The sequence below is a fragment of the Eumetopias jubatus genome, unplaced genomic scaffold, assembly GCF_037043125.1.
Source record: "Eumetopias jubatus isolate StellerSeaLion01/CBP00866 unplaced genomic scaffold, mEumJub1_p1.0 scaffold_12, whole genome shotgun sequence".
In the NCBI taxonomy this organism is placed as follows: Eukaryota; Metazoa; Chordata; class Mammalia; order Carnivora; family Otariidae; genus Eumetopias; species Eumetopias jubatus.
The window spans coordinates 43,728,539-43,748,300 of NW_028274818.1; the positions used below are offsets into that span (position 1 = coordinate 43,728,539).

A 19,762-nucleotide genomic window follows, 5' to 3' on the forward strand; every position below is an offset into this window, starting at 1 on the left:
CTTTGCATATTAATTCTTATGCACTTATGTATCTGAGTTATATAACATCATTTAGAATTTTGTGTTATTTTGTAAACATGCTTCAATAATTTTAACATTTATACATATATATGTCTTCTCAACTGAATTATAAAATCACTTGGAATTAAATCTATGAGCTCTGTTTTGAAACTCTTGCCTACCCTCACAACCTTAACCCTCCTGGTGCCCAGCCTTCTGCATAAGCTGATCACTTAGTTAAGTAATAGTAATTAAAGGATTGGCAAGATTTAGCCTACAAGAGTGAAAGATGGATGGGAGAAATGCTCAGCAGACAAATAATTGGAATGGATTCCTGGCTTTGCCTTAAGGTAGAAATGAACTTTGGGGCTGGCATCTAGGGCTTGGGTCAGAGGTATAGATGCCTTGTGTTCATTGTCTTAGTTCTGCTGGGCTCCAGCCCCGCATGCATTTTTTTCCAACAACTCAGTCAATTACTTTTAATGACCCCATGTTATGTGTAAGACACCTTAAAAACAATCCATGGAGAAGAAAATTGTTTTTCTAAGGTCCTTTTAAACATATTTACAACTTGCAAAAACCTAAAGTAAACTACATTTGTTCATTACAAATCACTTAATGTTAAGATCTAACTTTACTTTTTTTTTTCTTACACCCTCCCATCTCTCATGAGTATTAACATTTAAAATGAAGCAAAAACAACAAAAAAATCTTGGTCTTTAACGTCAGGTGATCCGGAATATAAAAGACCCATCTCGTATGAATGAAATCAGGCACACATGTGAATTTATTCTTTGTGTGTCGCTGGCCATGGCCTTGACTCTGTGCTAAGATGGACTCTTTCCTTGGCTGTTCTGACACAGCAGCGGGAAATACATTCTAGTTTCTGTAGCTCCCATGCTGCTGTGTAATTATATATCTCAGATGAGGGGATAAGACTGCTTAGGAAGGCAGCCTGATGACCATGATTCTTTCATGTGCTCAACTGATACTGATATGTTTTCGTAATGAGCTATCCAGGATGGAAGCTCCAGAATAAGAAATACTCAAGTATTTGAAAATAATGTAAATCTGTCCTGTTAATTAAAATGATCCTCTATACAAAATGAGGGAAAAGTACTATTTTTTAAAAAAATATTCTATTTATTTGACAGAGAGTGAGACAGCGAGAGAGGCAACACAAGCAGGGGGAGTGGGAGAAGGAGAAGCAGGCTTCCCATGGAGCAGGAAGCCCAATGTGGGGCTCCATCCCAGGACCCTGGGATCATGACCTGAGCCGAAGGCAGACACTTAACAACTGAGCCACCCAGGTGCCCCAAGAAGTACTATTATAATTTCTCAGTTCTTATACCTCATGTCCATGAAAATGTTCAGATGTTATACATTCTGAGTGAAGAAAATCCATTCTTAACATTATTGAAATTAAACTTTAAATAAAACCACAAGATTTCAGAACAGAAACATAGCTTGGACCTATAGGCAAATAGGATTTTGGCACCTTGCTGAGACTACTGGAACTTTACTGGGTAACTAAGTTGTTACTTTTTTGGTATATGTTAGACATCAGTGAATATTAGATTGTGACAAATTTGGGCATATTAAGATATAATGTATTCCCATTTTTAGGTTCCACAACTGATTAAGAAAAAGCAGGCTCATTTTCAGCACATACACAGAGTCACAATTTCTGAGATATAACAGGTTCAACTTTGTGTCTGCTGAAACAAACTAGTTTGTAACAATTGTATTAGTCAGGTCAGCTGTTGTAACAAATGCCATAGACTGCCTGGCTTAAACAACAGAAATTTATTTTCTCATAGTTTCAGAGGCTCAGAAGTCCAAGATCAGGGTGTTGGCCAAGCTTGCAGACAGCTACCTTCTTGATGTGTCCTCACATGGTAGAGAGAGAGAGTGGGAGAGAGCGAGCTTGCTCTCTGGTGTCATCTTCTTATAAGGGCACTAATCTCGTCAGACCAGGGCCCCATTCTCGTGACTTCATCTAACCCCAATTATTTCCCAAAAGCCCCATCTCCAAGTACCATCATATTGGGAATTAAGGCTTTAACATATGAATTTTGGGGTTCACAATCAGTCCATAACAATTATTTAAAGCCTTTTTTTTTCTTGAAGCATTTCTGGCTGTTGCCGTGGTGCCAATTTCTGGAGTGTGTTACTTTTTTTTTTTTTTTACGTTCTGCTGGTTTTTATTTCTCAGATTTTAATGATTTGCTTTGACCTTCATTTTGTGACATACTGGGAAGAATTCTTTGGAAGTGGTTATTTTCTTTTTCTGCTTAAGAAGCCATATGGAATATTTGTGCATATTTCCCTTGTGTAGTGATTATATTTATTCCTGCTTTATAGCCTAGAGTATTTTCCTTGCTAAAACTGCAGTGATGTCATAGAGGTCCTTTCTGTTCAGACTGTCCTTTCCACAACTCATTCCAGAATAAGTGATCAGTGCTTCCATTAGCACAAATGTTCACATGCTATTAAAAACAAAACAAGGGTGCCTTATGCCTAAAAAGTTCTACTGACATGCAAGCAATAGACATCCAAAAGATCATCCAGATCTTTGAAAGAAAATGTCATTCTTGTATTCAGTTAAGACTGATGTCAAATTACTTCCTGGAATGACTTTTCTGTAAAATCAGTTTGAGCCAGTATCCATTCTTGCTTTGGAAAAGCATATCCTGTGTCATTAACAATGGGTATAGTGAACACACCCTAAAGATCAAAGGTGAAAAGTTAGTAGAAAACTAATATTACTTCAGTCAAACATGATTGGATAAAGGATTTAAAGCCCTATACCTAAAATCATGGCACGCTAACACTTAAAAGCAAGTAAAGGACTTCAATTACTCTATAATTTACCGGACAGTTTAAAAAATATAATGTATGGGAAGAGGATTGTTTGGTTTTGCTGTCATTAAGCTTAGTGGGTTATTAGGTCACCCTCTCTCTGGACTTGGAAGAAAATGGACCCTTTTTCCCTTCATGTGGAACTAACACTGAATAAGCCTTGTCACTACAGCATATTTATGAAGCCCTTGAGTGGTTTAACATTAACGTTTAACTTCTAAACTTTAATAATTCAGATTGCAACTGTGGAAAAAATAACCTGTGTGCATAACTTAAAGCAAATTGAAGTTTTCTTTCCCTCAGCTGATTTTAGCTGTAATACTCATTGCTTTTTGTTATAGAATTCAACCTATAAATATAATGTGTATTTTTGCAGAGTGATTTTTGTCCTAAACATTATTATTTGCAGCTTATTTCTATTATGCCTATAAATTATGTTTTTAAATTTTACAAATTGGAAAGAACTTTGCAAATACCTTATTTATGAGCAAAGCATCCATTCAGAAATAAATATCTCATCATTCCTGACACAGTTACCAAACCTAGATGAATGTTAATTTGATAATATATGTGAATGGATGTGTCTGACACTGGCTGTGTCTTTGCTGTTGTTTTTTGTTAAGTTTTTATTCAAATTCCACTAAGTTAACAGACAGTATTATATTAGTTTCAGGTGTACAATATAGTGATTCAACACTTCCATATATCACCCAGTGCTCATCACAAGTACCCTCCTTCATCCCCATCACCTATTTCACCCATCCCTCCACCCCCCTTCCTTCTGGTGACCATCAGTTTGTTCTCTATAGTTAAGAATCTGTTTCTTGGTTTGCCTCCCTTTTTGTTCCCTTTGCTCATTTGTTTTGTTTCTTAAATTCCACATATGAGTGAAATCATATGGTACTTGTCTTTCTCTGACTGACTTATTTCACAGCGTTGTACTCTCTAGCTTCACCCATGTCCTTGCAAATGGCAAGATTTTTGTTCTTTTTCATGGCTGAGTAATATGCCATTTTGTATATATATGCCACATCATCTTTATCCATTCATCAATTGATGGACACTTGGGCTGTTTCCATGATTTGGCTATTGTAGATAATGCTGCTATAAACATCGAGGTTCATGTATCCCTTTGACTTCATCTTTTTGTATTCTTTGGGCAAATACCTAATAGCACAATTGCTGGATCATAGGGTATTTCTATTTTTAACATTTTGAAGAACTTCCATACTGTTTTCCAGAATGGCTACACCAGTTTGCATTCCCACCAACAGTGTAAGAGGGTTCCCCTTTCTCCACATCCTAGCCAACACCTGTTGTTTCTTGTATTGTTGATTTTAACCTGACAGGTATGAGGTGAAATCTCATTGTAGTTTTGATTTGTATTTCCCTGATGATCAATGATGTCAAGCATCTTTTCATGTGTCTGCTGGCCATTTGGATGTCTTCTTTGGAAAAAATGACTATTCATGTCTTCTGACTGGCTGTGTCTTCGACAAGTCAATATAGTTTGGGAAGCAGTATTAGATAACAGTGAAGACAAAGACTCTGCAGCCAGACTGTCCATGTCTTAGCTCTGTCACTTACTAGCTTTGTGGTCTTTGGCAAGTTACTGAGCCATCCCTATAAAATGGAATAATAGTAAGAATACCTACTTATAGAGTTATTGCAAAGATTGCACTGAGCACTTAAAATGTCATTGCTACCTAGGAAACTCCAAATAAGCTTGTTGTTATTATCCACAGTGGTTAGGAGCATTGACTGTAGGGTCAGATATCCAGAGTTTAAGTCCAGGCTCCACTACCAGCTGAATAACCTTGGGCAAGTTACTTAATATCACAGTGTCTTCATTTCTTCATCTGAAAATGGGGATAATAATAGACATGAGAACTAATTGAAATAACAGAGAAAAAATGATTTGAAACGTCCCTGGCACATAGTAGGTGCTGAGTAAATATTAACAATGGATATAATAATCATATTACGGAGGGGACTAAATTATATTCATGCCTCCTAAATATCAAGCGAAATATGATATCAAATGAAAAATGCTATATCCTATTTCACCAGTCTTGAGAATAACTTAAGGTCACATATTTTTAGTAGTAATATGACTCCAAACATCTATTCTGCTTATTATGAAAATGTCTTTCCTTTTCTGTGTCCCTATGTCATGGTAAATGCAGAAACCCAGGGGTTGTTAGCCTCAAGGGGTCAGTATTGAAAGGCCATTGCTGCTCCTGCAATATAACCTCAGTGTACTGGGTCAGTGAGGTGCTGGTACCTGCCCTCCTTTTCAATTTGCTCAAACCACAAAATCCTTTTTCTCACCTTCCTAATGTACAGCTAAGGGAAGACTCCATGATCCAAGCAAGACCATCACAATAATTAAGAGTACATTTCCTAAGGTCTCAGTTATTCAATTTTAAATAATGATGTGACAACAAACAATATAATAACAAAGGTAACTAGAAAAATCTCCAAATGTTTAGAAATTCAGCAATGCACTTTTAATAATCAATGGGCCAAAGTAGACTTTGAACAGAAATTAGAAAATATTTTGAGTTGAATAATAATAATGGTGGTGTGGCACATCAAAACTTATGTTTTAAAGTGGTGTTAAGAGGGAAATTTGTGCCTTAAACACACATATTATGGGGAAAGTGGCTGAAATTAATTATCTGAGATTTACTCAAGAAATTAGAATAGGATATCAAACTCAAAGTTGAAGGAAGAAGATATAATAAAAAGCAGAAATGAGCAACATAATAAACAAATAATAAAGAAAAATTAAAAAGCCAAAAGCTGGCAATCTGTAACAATTAAACTGATAAACCTAGTAAGTAAAAAGAAAAAATACCAGTTTTAGGAATAAAGTTCCCGCCATCATTAAAAAGAGAATAAGAGGTTATTGTGAGTAACTCCATGCCAATAAATTTGAAATTTAGATGAGGTTGACAAATTCCTTGAAAAATATAAGTTACTAAAACTGACTATAGAAGAAATAGAACATTTAAATAGTTCTATATTTACTTTAAAAATGGAATCTGCTATTAAAATGTCTTCTCCTCTTCTACTCCCCCCCACCACCAAAAAACAAAAACAAAACAAACAAATGAACTAAAACCAGAACCAAATGGCTTCACTGGTGAATTTCAAGCATTTAAAGATGCAATAATGCTTAAAATAATTTTCCCAGAGAACAAAAAATGGGATACCTCCCAACTTGTTTTGTAAAGCCAGCATAATCTTGGTACTAAACCTAACAGGATGTAAAAAAGGAGGGGGGGAGCATATAAGAGGGCAATTTCTCATTAACATAGGTTTAAAAATCCTAAGTATAATATTAGAAACTAAATTCAGTGTAAGATAAAAAGATAATAGCACAACCAAACTAGGTTTATTTCAGGAATACCAGGTTGGTTTAGCATTTAATAATTATTGAATATAACTCAGCACATTAACAAACTAATAACATATAGTACAGATAATAGAAAAGTCATGAACATTTCAATAGGTGAGAAAAATCATGATCAGTTCCAACATTCATTCATAATTTAAAAATAAAGACCTTTCATCAAACTAGTAATATAAAGGAAATACCTTAATCTGATAAAAGGTAAATATAGAAAATGTACAACAAGCATTATACTTGTGAAATGTTGAAAACTTTTCCCCTGAGATCAGGAACAAGATAAAGATATACACTATCACCATTTCTATTCAATGTTATAATAGATGTTCTAACCAACACAAGTAGAGAAGGAAAAGAACTAAAAGGTATTAAAAAGAAAAATAAGAAATAAAACTGTTTGTATACACAGATGACCTGATTCTACACACTGTGTAGAAATGATAAATGATAAAAGGTTACCATGATAATCTAAAGAAGACCTGAGAAATGGAGAGATATATATCTACACCTCTATCTATATTATATGTATAGATATTGAGGGATGGAAGACTCAATGTTGCATAGACGTTACTTCTTCCTAAATTAATATATAGATTGAATGCAATCACAAACAAAATTCTGGGTAGAAATTGGGAAGCCAGTTCTAAAATTATATGGAAGTGCAAGAATAATCACCATGGTCTTTAAGAAAAAAAAGTGTTGGAGAACCTACCCTAGTGGATATCAAGACTTATTATAGGGCGCCTGGGTGGCTCAATTGGTTGGGCGACTGCCTTCGGCTCAGGTGATGATCCCGGAGTCCTGGGATCGAGTCCCACATCGGGCTCCCGGCTCAGCGGGGAGCCTGCTTCTCCCTCTGACCTTCTCCCCTCTCATGCTGTTTCTCTCTCTCTCTCTCTCTCAAATAAATAAATAAAATCTTTAAAAAAAAAAGACTTATTATAAAGCTACAATAAAACAGAATATAGATGTTTGAAATAGATGACTTGGGTGTTTGGTGACAAAGTTCATATTGCAGAGTAATGGAAAGAATAGCCTCTTCAATTATGGTGATTTAGTAGTAGGGTAGCCGTATGGAAAAATATATTTTGATGTCTACCTCATACCATACACAAAAATCAATTCTAGGTGAATTAAAGATTTAAATGTGAAAGATAAAACGGAATTTCCAAATCATAGCACAAGAGGATGTTAATAACCTTAAAGATTTTTTTTTTAAGATTTTATTTATTTATTTGACAGAGAGACACAGCGAGAGAGGGAACACAAGCAGGGGGACTGGGAGAGAGAGAAGCAGGCTTCCCGCTGAGCAGGGAGCCCGATGTGGGGCTCAATCCCAGGACCCTGGGATCATGACCTGAGCAGAAAGCAGACACTTAATGACTGAGCCACCCAGGCGCCCCAACCTTAAAGATTTTAAATAAGAATAGAAATAGCACTAGTCTTAAAGTTCAAAATTAGATTACATTTAAATGAGGAATTTCTTTCATCAAAGGATACCATTAAATGAAATGGTATAATATCTGTGATTTTGCTTCAAAATAATTGAGTGGTGATGGGAGGGAATGAGGTGGAGGAGAAATATGAGAGCATAGCTGAAACAAGATTGGCTATGAATCTTTTTTTTTGAAACTGGAGTTTTATTGCATATTTCTCTCCACTTTTATTTATGTTTGAATTTTTCCATAAAGTTTAAAAAACTAGAGACACTATTAAAGAAGTGACACAAGCAATTTATCATTTATTTATATATAATGTACACACATATAATACACACACATGTACATACACACTGGAGTGAGAGGCCCCAGAGTTCAGCACCAGTACCATGATAATATTAGCCTAGGATGGTGAAGATTAAAAATGTTGACAATACCAAGTGTTTTTGTGAGGAAGTGATGTAACCGCAACTCTCATACACAGTTGGTAGGAGAGAATATTGGTTCAACTAGTTTGGAGAACAGTTTGGGAGTACCTACCAAATTTGAATATGCCTACTCCTATGACTCAGCAATTCCATTCCTACTAGATACCGTTAAATGTGTGTGTATACATATTTATATATATTTCCATAGGACAAGTAAGAATTTTGGTAGTAACAGGTAATATTATTCATAATAGCTGGAAACTGGAAATGACTGAAATGTCCACCAACAGTAGAATGAATAAACAAGCATAGTTTATTTATACAATAGGATACCATGCAATAAAGAAAAACAATGAACTATTGCTACTTTTGAATTATTATTTTGAACTATAGCAATACAGATGCGTATCAAAAACATAATATTAATCAAAAGAAGCCACCCCCACACAAAATACAAATTGTGTGATTTCATTTAAATAGCATTCAAAAATGAGCAAAACTAATCTAATCTGTGGGAGACAGAAGTAAGGATAGATGTCACATATGGGGAGAAGGGAGGGGTCCTGATTGTCAAGAGACATGATAGGGCTTTTGGGCTAGGGCAATATTCTGTTTCTGGACCTGAGCAGTAATTACAGAAGTGTTTGCACTTTGTGATATGAGCCCTTGGAATTTGTGCATTGTTTTTGATATGTAGATTGTACTTCAATAAAGGATGTCTATTAGAACAGTAGAATGACAAGGGTTAACAGGGAATTCTGATAGATGACAGTCACTTTAGCACAGCAGAATTATGAGTGAATTTTTAAAAAATCTTGCTTTTAATTTGGTTGTATGATAAATAAAATTTGCATTTTTATGATAAATAAAATTTGTGCAGGAGGAAAATTAATTTATCATTTGTCCAAATACATATATAAACTGTGAGATGGAGGCCCTTGAGTTCTGGGCCAGGACCACAACAATTACAGACAGAAAAAATTGTAAAGCTGTATTATAACAGCCTCCCCAAAAATATTGCTCCCGATGCCTGGGTGGCTCAGTCGTTAAGCGCTTGCCTTCAGCTCAGGTCATAATCCCACAGTCCTGGGATCAGGCCCCGCATCAGACTCCTTGCTCAGCAGGGAGCCTGCTTCTCCCTCTGCCTGCCACTCCCCCTGCTTGTGTTCTTTCTCTCTCTCTGACAAATAAATAAAATCTTAAAAAAAAATCTTGCTCAAAACGGTGTAAACTTCTAATTTTAAACAATATAATTTTCAGGCACATCCTCAAAAAAAAAAACCCTATTGCGATATATATCTAAGTAGTTGAATAAGGTAATGAACTATAAGGCAATCAAATGTTGGGAGAAAACCACTACTCCTACTACTAACTTTGGTTTTGAATGAAATATCCATTCTTTTTCTTTTAGAGTTGATTTTTTTTAATTGCGATATAATTGACATTATATTAGTTTCAGGTGTACAATGTAATGATTTGATATTTGTATATACTGCAAAATGGTCACCACAATAAATCTAACATCGGGCGCCTGGGTGGCTCAGTTGGTTGGGCGACTGCCTTCGGCTCAGGTCATGATCCTGGAGTCCCTGGATCGAGTCCCGCATCGGGCTCCCTGCTCGGCGGGGAGTCTGCTTCTCCCTCTGACCCTCCCCCACCATGTGCTTTCTCTCTCTCTCGTTCTCTCTCTCAAATAAATAAATAAAATCTTTAAAACAAAACAAAACAATAAATCTAACATCCATCACCATTCATAGTTAACTTTTTTTCCCTTGTGATGAGCACTTTTAAGACCTACTCTTCTAGCAACTTTCAAATATGTGATACAATATTGTTAACTACGGTCAATGCTGTACCTTTTCTGACAGTATTTAACCAGTCAGGGTCAACAACTTATTAAGGATATTCTGAATTCCCATAATAAAACCGTGGCATCTTCATATAAAAGATTATTTATCTCTCTGTTCTCTATGGTGAGATGTAGTCCACATCTGGTTAGTAGAACAGTAAAATTTTTGAGATGTGAAGTTCTTTGTTCCTTTGATGGGAAGATTTTGGGGTTGGGGAGGGGTTGGGCTTTGCTCCTCATTTTGGGAAATATTTTCTTTTTTATTGTTTTTGTAATAAATAAAGTTTGAATTTAAATTTTATGAATTATGATGTGTTCTTTCCTCTTCCTTTTTAAACCAGCATCACAATATAAAGATGGTTTAAATCAAGTACATGTTGCTGGGTGGGAAGGTTTTACCTCATACGAGAGGAATCCTGTCTTTACCTGAGCATGGCCACAAAAGATATCTTATCTTGTTATGCTTGGACTTGTACCAAGGATCCAGGAAGGATCTATAAACCTAACACAAAGGATCGTGTGTAGTTAGTGTAACTCTGATGAGGGATATTGTTAATTTTCTTCCAGGATCACATTAATTTTCATCTAATTTAGAATTCCCATTTGATAACCTAAAAACCTTGAAAGTTGGAGGTAGCTCTTCCTTTACACTCGACCATGACCTTTACACAACAGAAAAGGAAACAGAACTGGATAGGGAACCAGAAAGTGCAGGCTCCAGTCTTGATCTTGCTGCTTGCTAGAGATTACTTAATCTCTTTGAGTCTTAGTTTCTTCAACGCGACAAGTTAATATCCCCTGCTTCAGAGTTATTACATTTTGAAAAGCATAAGACAGAAGGTAAATATAGCCTAACATTATATTAGTAGTAACTTATTTTTAGATTGCATTCTAAATATAAAAGATAAAGCATATAGTATAGTGGTGCTTAGGCTGGGGAAAAATACAGGGAAGTGAAGTCAGCAAAAACTAAGAATGGGAAAATGGACACATTGGTAGTTAGAGATTTTTTAAAAGGGCAAAGTTTCGATGTTAAAAGGTCACTATAACCCTTTAAGTTGTTTTTCTAACTATATCATACATTCTTAATTTGGATGTAGTAGACATCTGTTGTATTTTTCTACCTCGTAACCTGCCCCCTTCTGGCAACAGCAATTGCTTTCCTTGAAGAACTGCTTTTCCCAAACTCCATGGCTTTCTGTTGGGCTGCTTTAGTGATGTTACTTTATTCAACTGGCTAGGGGTGGGTATGTCCAGAAATTTGCAGGTGGCCCAAGCCAGGGAAATCAGCACCCTTCCTTGAAATTGTTTAGATAGATCCTGATAGGGGGAAATCTCTTTTCTCTGGAATTCTAAGTGGGATTTTTAAAATTTTGGAACTCTTTTGTCTGTATAATAAACAACTATATCCTCTCATTCTACCTTTCTTGCTGCATAGAGACCCTGGTGGTTGGGCACTAATATCATTTTTAGGGGATCTGAAACCATTTCTCCCACACCTTCACATTTTTCTTCTAAACACTACATCTGTTTACTAGATAATGTAGTTTGTCAGCAGTTAAGAACATGTATTATTAAAGGGCTGCAGAATTTTTTTTTAAACAGGGTAACCTCGGAGTGCCTGGGTGGCTCAGTCGGTTAAGCTCTTGATTTCTACGCAGGTCAGGTCATGATCTCAGGGCTGTGAGATCGAGCCCCACGTTGCGCTCCCTGATGGACCTGGAGCCTGCTTAGGATACTCTCTCCCTCTCCCTCCCCCCCCCAAAAAAAACCCCACAGGGTAACCTTAAGTAAAAAAAAAAAAAATCTCACACACTTTCACTTTAAAAAAAAAATACCAAGTCTATTTAGTAAACAGTAAAATCTTCAGGTACCTAAAATACTTAATTTGTTATCACAAAATATCTAATTAGCATTTAAATTTTCCAAATTGTCTTAAAATTTTTATTTTAACCTTTGTTTTGTTTGAATCAGAATTCAAACAATGGAGCAAAGTTGTTGTTGTTTTAATTTTTTTTATCAAGCCCTCGGCCTAGGCCCGGTTACATTTTACCTCTCTCCAAAATAGATATTTCCTTGTCACATTCCCATGAGCAATAGAATTTAGAAATTAATTCAAAGTCTCTTTATGTGCTTTACAAATATCAGATGAGGTTCTGGTAATGAAATTTTGGGGCAGAAGTAATAAAGTTACCCTTGGACATTAGAATCCAAAAGGGAGCAGCGACAGCAAACATTTATTTTGATTTTGCAAACTTTGGTGTTTCCTTACCTTTATCTGTTTCAACCTGGTAGAAAACAAAAGGAGCCCCACTGTTTGGCTTGCCAATATCTAATAAAATATTGAAAATTTCTAAAGTCAAATGCATTAATATATTTACTTAAATATATTTATTAGAAATACCTTTACAACTAACATTCTTTATTTACAACTAACATTTTTATCTTCGTCCTATATGCCTTGGTTCTCAAGTACAATGAAAGAGAGAATATTATCCTCTTTAGGTATAAATGAATATATTTATTTTGCTTCAACTCGAATACGAAAGGATTAAAATACTGTTACCCACAGTCCCACAAGTTTCTTCTTCCAAAGCGGAGGTGCCAAGGGATGAGGGGTTAAGAGGCTTTTAGTCATGCATCACCTTCACCCATCTCATCAAATAAATGAACAATACAAGTGATCCATGTGCCTGTTAAGCAAACTCAGCATTCTGGCAAGACAAACTCAGTATTTTGGCAAGACCCCCCCCCCCCCCGCCACCAGACCGTTATCCTTAAAGTACTCGTGGAGTTAACACCGACCCCAACCATAGTAATCTAACAAACACTTACTTCATTATTTCAGATTCCCACTCTCTTAACGGAGCTACTGAATCCAAACCTAGGTATGGGGTCTTTTGTTTCTTTTTGCGGGGTTGGGCTTTTTTCGAGCGGGGGGGTTGGGGAGGCATATATTTATTATTCTCACTTTACTATTACGATCTGGAAAGGTTAAAAAAGAATCTGTCTCATGAGCATCCACTAATTGCATCCACTTTACCTGGGGACTCCAGACGTTTAAAAGCCACCCACCCCGGCCGTCCACTTTTACAGCACCCTCCTTTCCCGGTCCTTCCTTGTCGTATCAGCACTGGGTAAGTGCCCAGGTTCTGATCTGGGACTAAAACTCATGATCTTCTGGCTCAGGTTCTGTGAACTGAGTCATTCTGGCACGGAGACTATTCCGTGACTCAGCAAGCCCGAAAAGGAGGATGTCAGATCCAGATAATTTCGAGTCTTTTAAAGGCAAGATGGGGAACATAAACAACACAGTGGAAGAATTTCGCAGTGGGTCTGCCTACCCAGGGGAAAAATGTCATTCCATTCCCAGCCCTTTCACTTCCTTCTCTGCCCCTATTAAAGGATGGGTTACACTTTAATTCAGAGGCAGGAAATTGCTTCAGAAAATTTATTTTGATGCTGGGACCAAGGCCCTTAATTCTCCGGGGACCATGTCGGTCCCCGGACATCCCGGGACCTCTCCCTGGAAAAGGCTAGAGCCCCGCCCCGCGCAGCAGGGGGCATTCCCGGGGCGGCCGGCGGGGGCGAGGAGCCTGCGGGCAGCTCCCACCGTCCGGTCCCTCGGGTCCCGGCCCCAGGGCGCGGCCGGCTGGACGCAACGACCGACACCTGGTGGCGCGGAGATCCGCCTTGCCGCGGCCCAGGTTGGCGCGGGGCCCAAAGGCCGATTCCAAGTGACCTCACCGACCCAGCGTCGCCCCTCTAAGGCTCCCTCCATTACCCCTTCCCCCAACCGGAGTACTCCGGAGACGCAGAGCCAGGGTACCCCGGCGTCCAACTACCCCAGTGCGCGGGCTCTCCTCAGCCTCCCCTTCCCTCCCGGCATGCACCGCCCCGCCGCCCCTCCCTCCCCCGCTCTCCCTCCGCCTCTCTCTTCCCCCTCCCATTCCCGGGTCCCCCACCCACCCCTTCCCTCACTCCCCGCCCACCCCTCGCGCCCCTCAAGGCCCCTCCCCCGCCGATCCCGCGCCGCGGGCCCGAGCGCCTGATGCCGCCGCCCCCGCCGCCACGAGTCCCCCGGGCGGACGCTCAGTCCACGGCGCGAGGAGGGCGGGGGAACAGCGACGGGGGCCGCGGGAGCTGTTGAGAGGAGGCCGGGGTTAGGCTTTCTCCTCCGCCAGACCCCACCCCACTCTGCCGACCCCACCCCCTGCTCCTTCCTCCCCGGGGGCGCGCTCTCGGGCCCGCGCTCGGAAGTCGGGGGTCGGCGGCGAGTGCGGGCTGTGTCGCGGGTGGGTGAGGGAGGCGCGGAGGCGACGAGCCGGGCAGTGGTCAGCGAGCCGCGCGGTCGTCGCCAGCGGCGCCCACTGGCCCGTCTCTCCAATACGAGCCGCCGCCACCACCCGCCCCAAGAGTCCGGCCCCTGGGCCCCGAGGCTCAGCCCGCGGAGCGGCCTCCCCGGGACACCGCTGGGCGAGAGGAACGCGCCCGCGCCCTTGCCTTCGCCGTGGCCCAGCGCGCGGGCGGCGGGATGAGGGGCAGCGAGCCGGCCGCCCCGGCGCTGCGGCCCCGGGGGCGGCTCTGGCCGGTGTTGGCGCTGCTGGCGGCCGCTGCGGCCGGCTGCGCCCGGGCAGCCATGGACGAGTGCACGGACGAGGGCGGGCGGTCGCAGCGCTGCATGCCCGAGTTCGTCAACGCCGCCTTCAACGTGACCGTGGTGGCCACCAACACGTGCGGGGCTCCGCCCGAGGAGTACTGTGTGCAGACCGGGGTGACCGGGGTCACCAAGTCCTGTCACCTGTGCGACGCCGGGCAGCCCCACCTGCAGCACGGGGCAGCCTTCTTGACCGACTACAACAACCAGGCCGACACCACCTGGTGGCAAAGCCAGACCATGCTGGCCGGGGTGCAGTACCCCAACTCCATCAACCTCACGCTGCACCTGGGTAAGCGGTGACAGCCCTGTTCCTGCTACTGCTCGCCAGCAGCCCAGCTCCCTGGCCATCTTCACCTCCTGGCCCAGTCTGCGGGGCCCAAACAGCCGCATGCTGGCTCTCTGCTCCCCAGCATGGGCCACACAGATACTCCCTTTTCCAACTTCTAAACTAGATCTAGCACTTAACATTACGCCGAGGGCCAGGATGCCTCGCGCTAGCATCTTTGTTTGCTTTTCTCTTCTAATTTAACCAGATTTTCGCTTCCTTAATGATTCGCCATTTGGGCTTTTTGTCCCCTTTTTTTTGGAAGCGTTAATCAGAAACCCCTATTCTCGCTTTTCTCCCTCCTCTCAGGGTCATCATGGAGCGTTCTTGGATCAGAGATAGGAAGGTCCACCTTCAGCACTTTTATCTTGTTTAAATGCCTGTCTCTCCAGGATTGAGCGTGATTGCTGTTTGCTCTATTGAATAAGCCAGAGAGCAAAGGGTCTCTAGTGAAGGGAATTTGAGAGAAGCAAATGCTTTTACTACCGGTATGGCCTATTTGTAACTAAAATAGAAATTCGCTTTTAAAGTTATTGTTCTTTAGAGTTGTTTAGCGTTAATTAAGGGCCACAAAACTATTTCACTGCTACTCCTGGAACAGAGAAAACAAAAGAAAGTGTGCACTCACTGTAATTTCTGGCCACAGTTTGGTCCCTGGGTATAAAGGCTCTCCTTACTGTCTTTCCTTTTACTTTGATTCAAAACAAGTGTAGCAACATGTATGAATGACCTTTTAGAAATCAGGAAAAGGATGTACAGAAAACTTTGTTGCTGGGGGTAGATGAGGATGGACATTTTATCCTAAGGTAAAAAAATCACGTTTGGTCTAAGTTTTTCTTCATCACTGAACTATATAAACAAGCAGAATAATTCATTATTGTGTTTAACAGAGTAAAATATGTGTGAGAAACTGGCATCTGATTTGTAGGGCTGCAGTCCCCATTGCATTGAAATAATTGATTTTCCTGGTAGCTGGTAGTAATGAACTTCCAGAGAGAACATAGGGCCCAAGCCATTCTTCAGTCAAAGCCAGATCATTCTATAAGGCTAATATTATTTGAGGGTCTTTGAAAGCAATGTTTTATAGGCAAATAGTTCTTTTGGTCATGGTTTTGCATTTTTCTTTCCACTGCTCTCTGGCACATTAAACTTTATGTAAGTGTCAAGATTCCAGAGAAAGAGTATAACTTACCAAAAGTACCTGGAAAAGTAGTTAAATTACTGTGTGTGGAGTTTTAGAAAAGCAGTGTTTAGCACCTTTGTAATACCATTTTGTTTCTAGACAAGTTATTAGGAAGATGAACTTTTGGAAAATAAGTTCATAAAGTGAAACTCTGGGGCACCTGTTTTTCAGAGGTGGAAGAAGAAAACTGTACTTCAGTGTTTTAAAGGTATTGGAAATGCCTAGAACCTACAGTATGTTGGAACAGGTGCCTTTCTAAGACACAGCAAGAGACCTAGGGTCTTCTAAGACTTCATGGGTACTCTAACTCTTTAGACAACTATATGCTCTTAGGTGTTATATTTTTAAACTTGGCCAAAATTATTTTTGAAATTTATATCCAATTATTTTTGTGGAAATTTTGACTTATTAAAGTTTCTGTGTTGAATTTGGAATGCCCACAAAGTTTTATTTTATCTATTTTCAAATACTAAAAATTTCAAAGTGAAAGCATTTGCTCGATGTCTCAAAGTGCCTGAGATTCAACTGAAAATTTCAGAATACGAATCTGTTATTTAGGTAAAGGTCAGGCTGTCAATCTTGGCCTTCTGAGTTTTCTGCTGTGGGCACTGTGTAGCAAAAGGTTATTTTAGGTGATTGCAGAGGTAGGTAGATTACTCAGAGATTATTTCTCTGTTACAAAGGTAAAAGATAAGACAGTTAACAGTCAAGTTAGGTTGTTACTGTTGGGGAGCAGATATATTAATTTTGGGTTGTGGTCATTTAAAGGTCAAAAGAAATCTCAGAGGCCATCTACTTAGGACTCTTACATGACTTTGCGCCCTAAAAATGAATGCTTGGACTTGTTTTTGCTGAAAAAGTCTTCTTCAGTTTTTGGTAATATTCGTGGTAAATGAAGTTTATAAAACTATGGGTTTAAAAAAAGTTACTTAAAATAGTTTCCATATGAGTATTGTGATTAACTTGTGAAAACATTTACTTGAGACTTTTAAGATAGTTTCTAAAAGCCTGACTAGAACTTACTGTACTTTTTCTTGGATCCTAAATGATGTCCCAGAAGTGGTTGTGTGTGGTGCAAAAGGTGGAAAAGGGGAGGGAGATTTGTGTGTCGTGGGGGTGATGTCTCAATCTCTCTCTCCCTTTCCTCTCTCAGTATCTCCTCTCTCTCTCTCTCCCCCCCCCACTTATTTTTTAATGACAAGGATGTATGTATACATGCAAGTTATGATCTAGAACGTATAGGCAGGGCTTTATGTATCATTGTGTATTTTGATGTTCAGCATATTCAGTTCCTAACTTGAGTTACTCCATGGGCTCTAGCTCGCTGTTTCCCATGAATTCAAGTACCATGACTGTTTGTGCATCTATTAAATCTCCCATCCAGTTCAAATTTCACATACCCTTAAGCAAGTGATGCATATTGTGCTTTGCCCTTACAGAGCCTGTGAAACTCCAAGAGAGCAGTGTGAAAGAAGCAGGGCTAGCCAACACTTCTCTCCCCTCCCTTTTGATGTTGAACTTTAAACGCAGTAAACTTTAAAATAAGCAAAGTCAGACTGCACTTACGTTGTTACAAGAAACATACATGTTTTGGCATTAATCATAGGTCATTTTTTTACTGTAAAAATAAAACATGGTGAATTAAAACAGTTACATATAATGACTAGGGAATCTCTTCCTCTTCAGTTGCTAAGTTGGAAGAAACCACCATTCACAATTTCTCATGCAGCCTTCCAGAAACTTTTCATGCATACATATGTATATATAAAATTATTTTATTATTTTAACTGCTACCATTTGGAGGGGGTGGTCAGTAAGGCAGATTTTAACTGATGGCAAGGACAAATTAGATCATTGTACCATTATCATCACTTGTACAGAAGCCAGGAAAATCAGTGTGGATTCTGAAAGCAGCCATGTCTTAAGCACCATATACAGTAATCCAGGGTGCAGTGTATCCTCAGATATAATCAGTTCAAGTTGCTGTGGGAACAAGAATTGCATTTTCTGTCTGTTGTGGAGAGAAATCTCAGCCAGGCACCCTGTTCTAAAAAGTTTTATTTTGCATTCAACTTCTGGATCTTCTTTCCTAACTTCTGTATGGATTATTCAACTGCTGTTTAAAAGTTTGGCTTTCATGTTATATAATAAGTCATAATAAGTTTTATTAGTATCAGTGGGATAGTTGATAGTAAGATTGTAGCTGAGGATTTGACTTTTATTAAACAGCCTTTTTAATTAACTTGATAGTCATTGCGGATGGAAACTTGGCAGGCTGGGTCTGAATCTTAGAGGAAGGTAGCTCTCCCCCTTTCTGAAAACAATTAGATTAAGGAAGAAACTGCTTATAAACCAACTCAATCAAAGTTTATGGAACTCCTAAAATTTACACCAAGACCAGATTTGTTTCCAACCTCCTTCTATAAGCTTTAGGAACAGTAATTAAATAATGCTTTTTAGGTATATCCTTTTTGTGTGTCTAAATCAGAATAATTGATATGTAAGGATATTGCATTTTATTCTGTTCCTTTCAGTGTATATTTAAAATGAAACAAACAGCAATTTTTTTCCCCAGGACAATCTTTGCAAGGTAGGTTCTGACTGTGTCAGGGAATAGTTCACTCTGGTGACTTCACTGTGGTATTTGCACACCCCGAGGGGACGCTATTTTAGTTTGTCTCACAAAGGACTGATTTACATGTTGCAGGTTTCAACTTGAGAAGTTAGGGAGCTCTTCTTTAATGGCCAGTGGTAGTTGAACAGTTTTATAAAGTTGCTGTTGGCTCTTTTCCTTTTCTACAATTCATGGCTTTTTCTGTAAATACCTTCTCCATGTTTCTAAAGCATTCAGAGAAACAATTTACACATTAGGAAAGAAGTTGGGACTATAAGCACCCCCCCATTATTTTCTCATTGGCCACAGTTGTGGGAGGGTTGGTTTGACTATTTCAGTTCTAAATCCTTTTAGGAAGTTGGATATGCCTTTTGCTATTTGCTCCTTCCCCCCCCCCCCCATGCATACATTCTCATGTTACTGCCAAATATTCTGCAAACGTTTTTTAAATACCTACTAAATACATAGTAACAGTACCTGATAGGTATACAGGATTGAAGATTGTGTCTTCAGAAGTTTACACTCTTAGATAGAATTTTCGTATGCTGTCGTAATGATAAATCAGGAGTGCTTTTATAATATTTTACACTTTATGAAACTTTCAGTTTATCACTGATTAGACTTCCACAATTCAGTGAAAGCAAAGATGAGGATCCTGAGGTGGTGATTTGCCAAGAGTCACAGTGGAGGTAGGTTTTTGACTCAGTCTATTGCACTAACCCTTGCAACTCTTAGCTTCTTTAACAGATCTTTCAAAAGAATGACTAGTGTATTCCAGGCCAGCTTTAAAATACAAGTTCATGTACACACTGATTTCAGAGATACCAGACTCCCTTGCTTTTCCTCCTTTTCCCTCTGTTCTTTTTCACTTATATTTTTGGATTTCTTTCCTTTTCATGGGACTCACTTTCCTTGAGTGAATTCCTCTTAGTCTCAGGGCATTATTTACTGTTTGCAAATTAATAAATTCTAAACTTGTATCTCTAG

At 39.5% G+C, this 19,762-nt stretch overlaps 1 protein-coding gene across 1 annotated transcript in view; it reads left to right on the forward strand.

Annotated features, from left to right (window-relative positions):
• The first annotated feature begins 14,527 nt into the window (after positions 1 to 14,527).
• Positions 14,528 to 19,762, forward strand: part of LAMC1 (laminin subunit gamma 1) — a 123,461-nt gene continuing 118,226 nt past the window's right edge. Inside the window, exon 1 of the mRNA XM_028121466.2 lies at positions 14,528 to 14,942. Within this exon, the coding sequence (XP_027977267.1) occupies positions 14,528 to 14,942 (415 nt within the window). The remainder of the gene's footprint in view (positions 14,943 to 19,762) is intronic.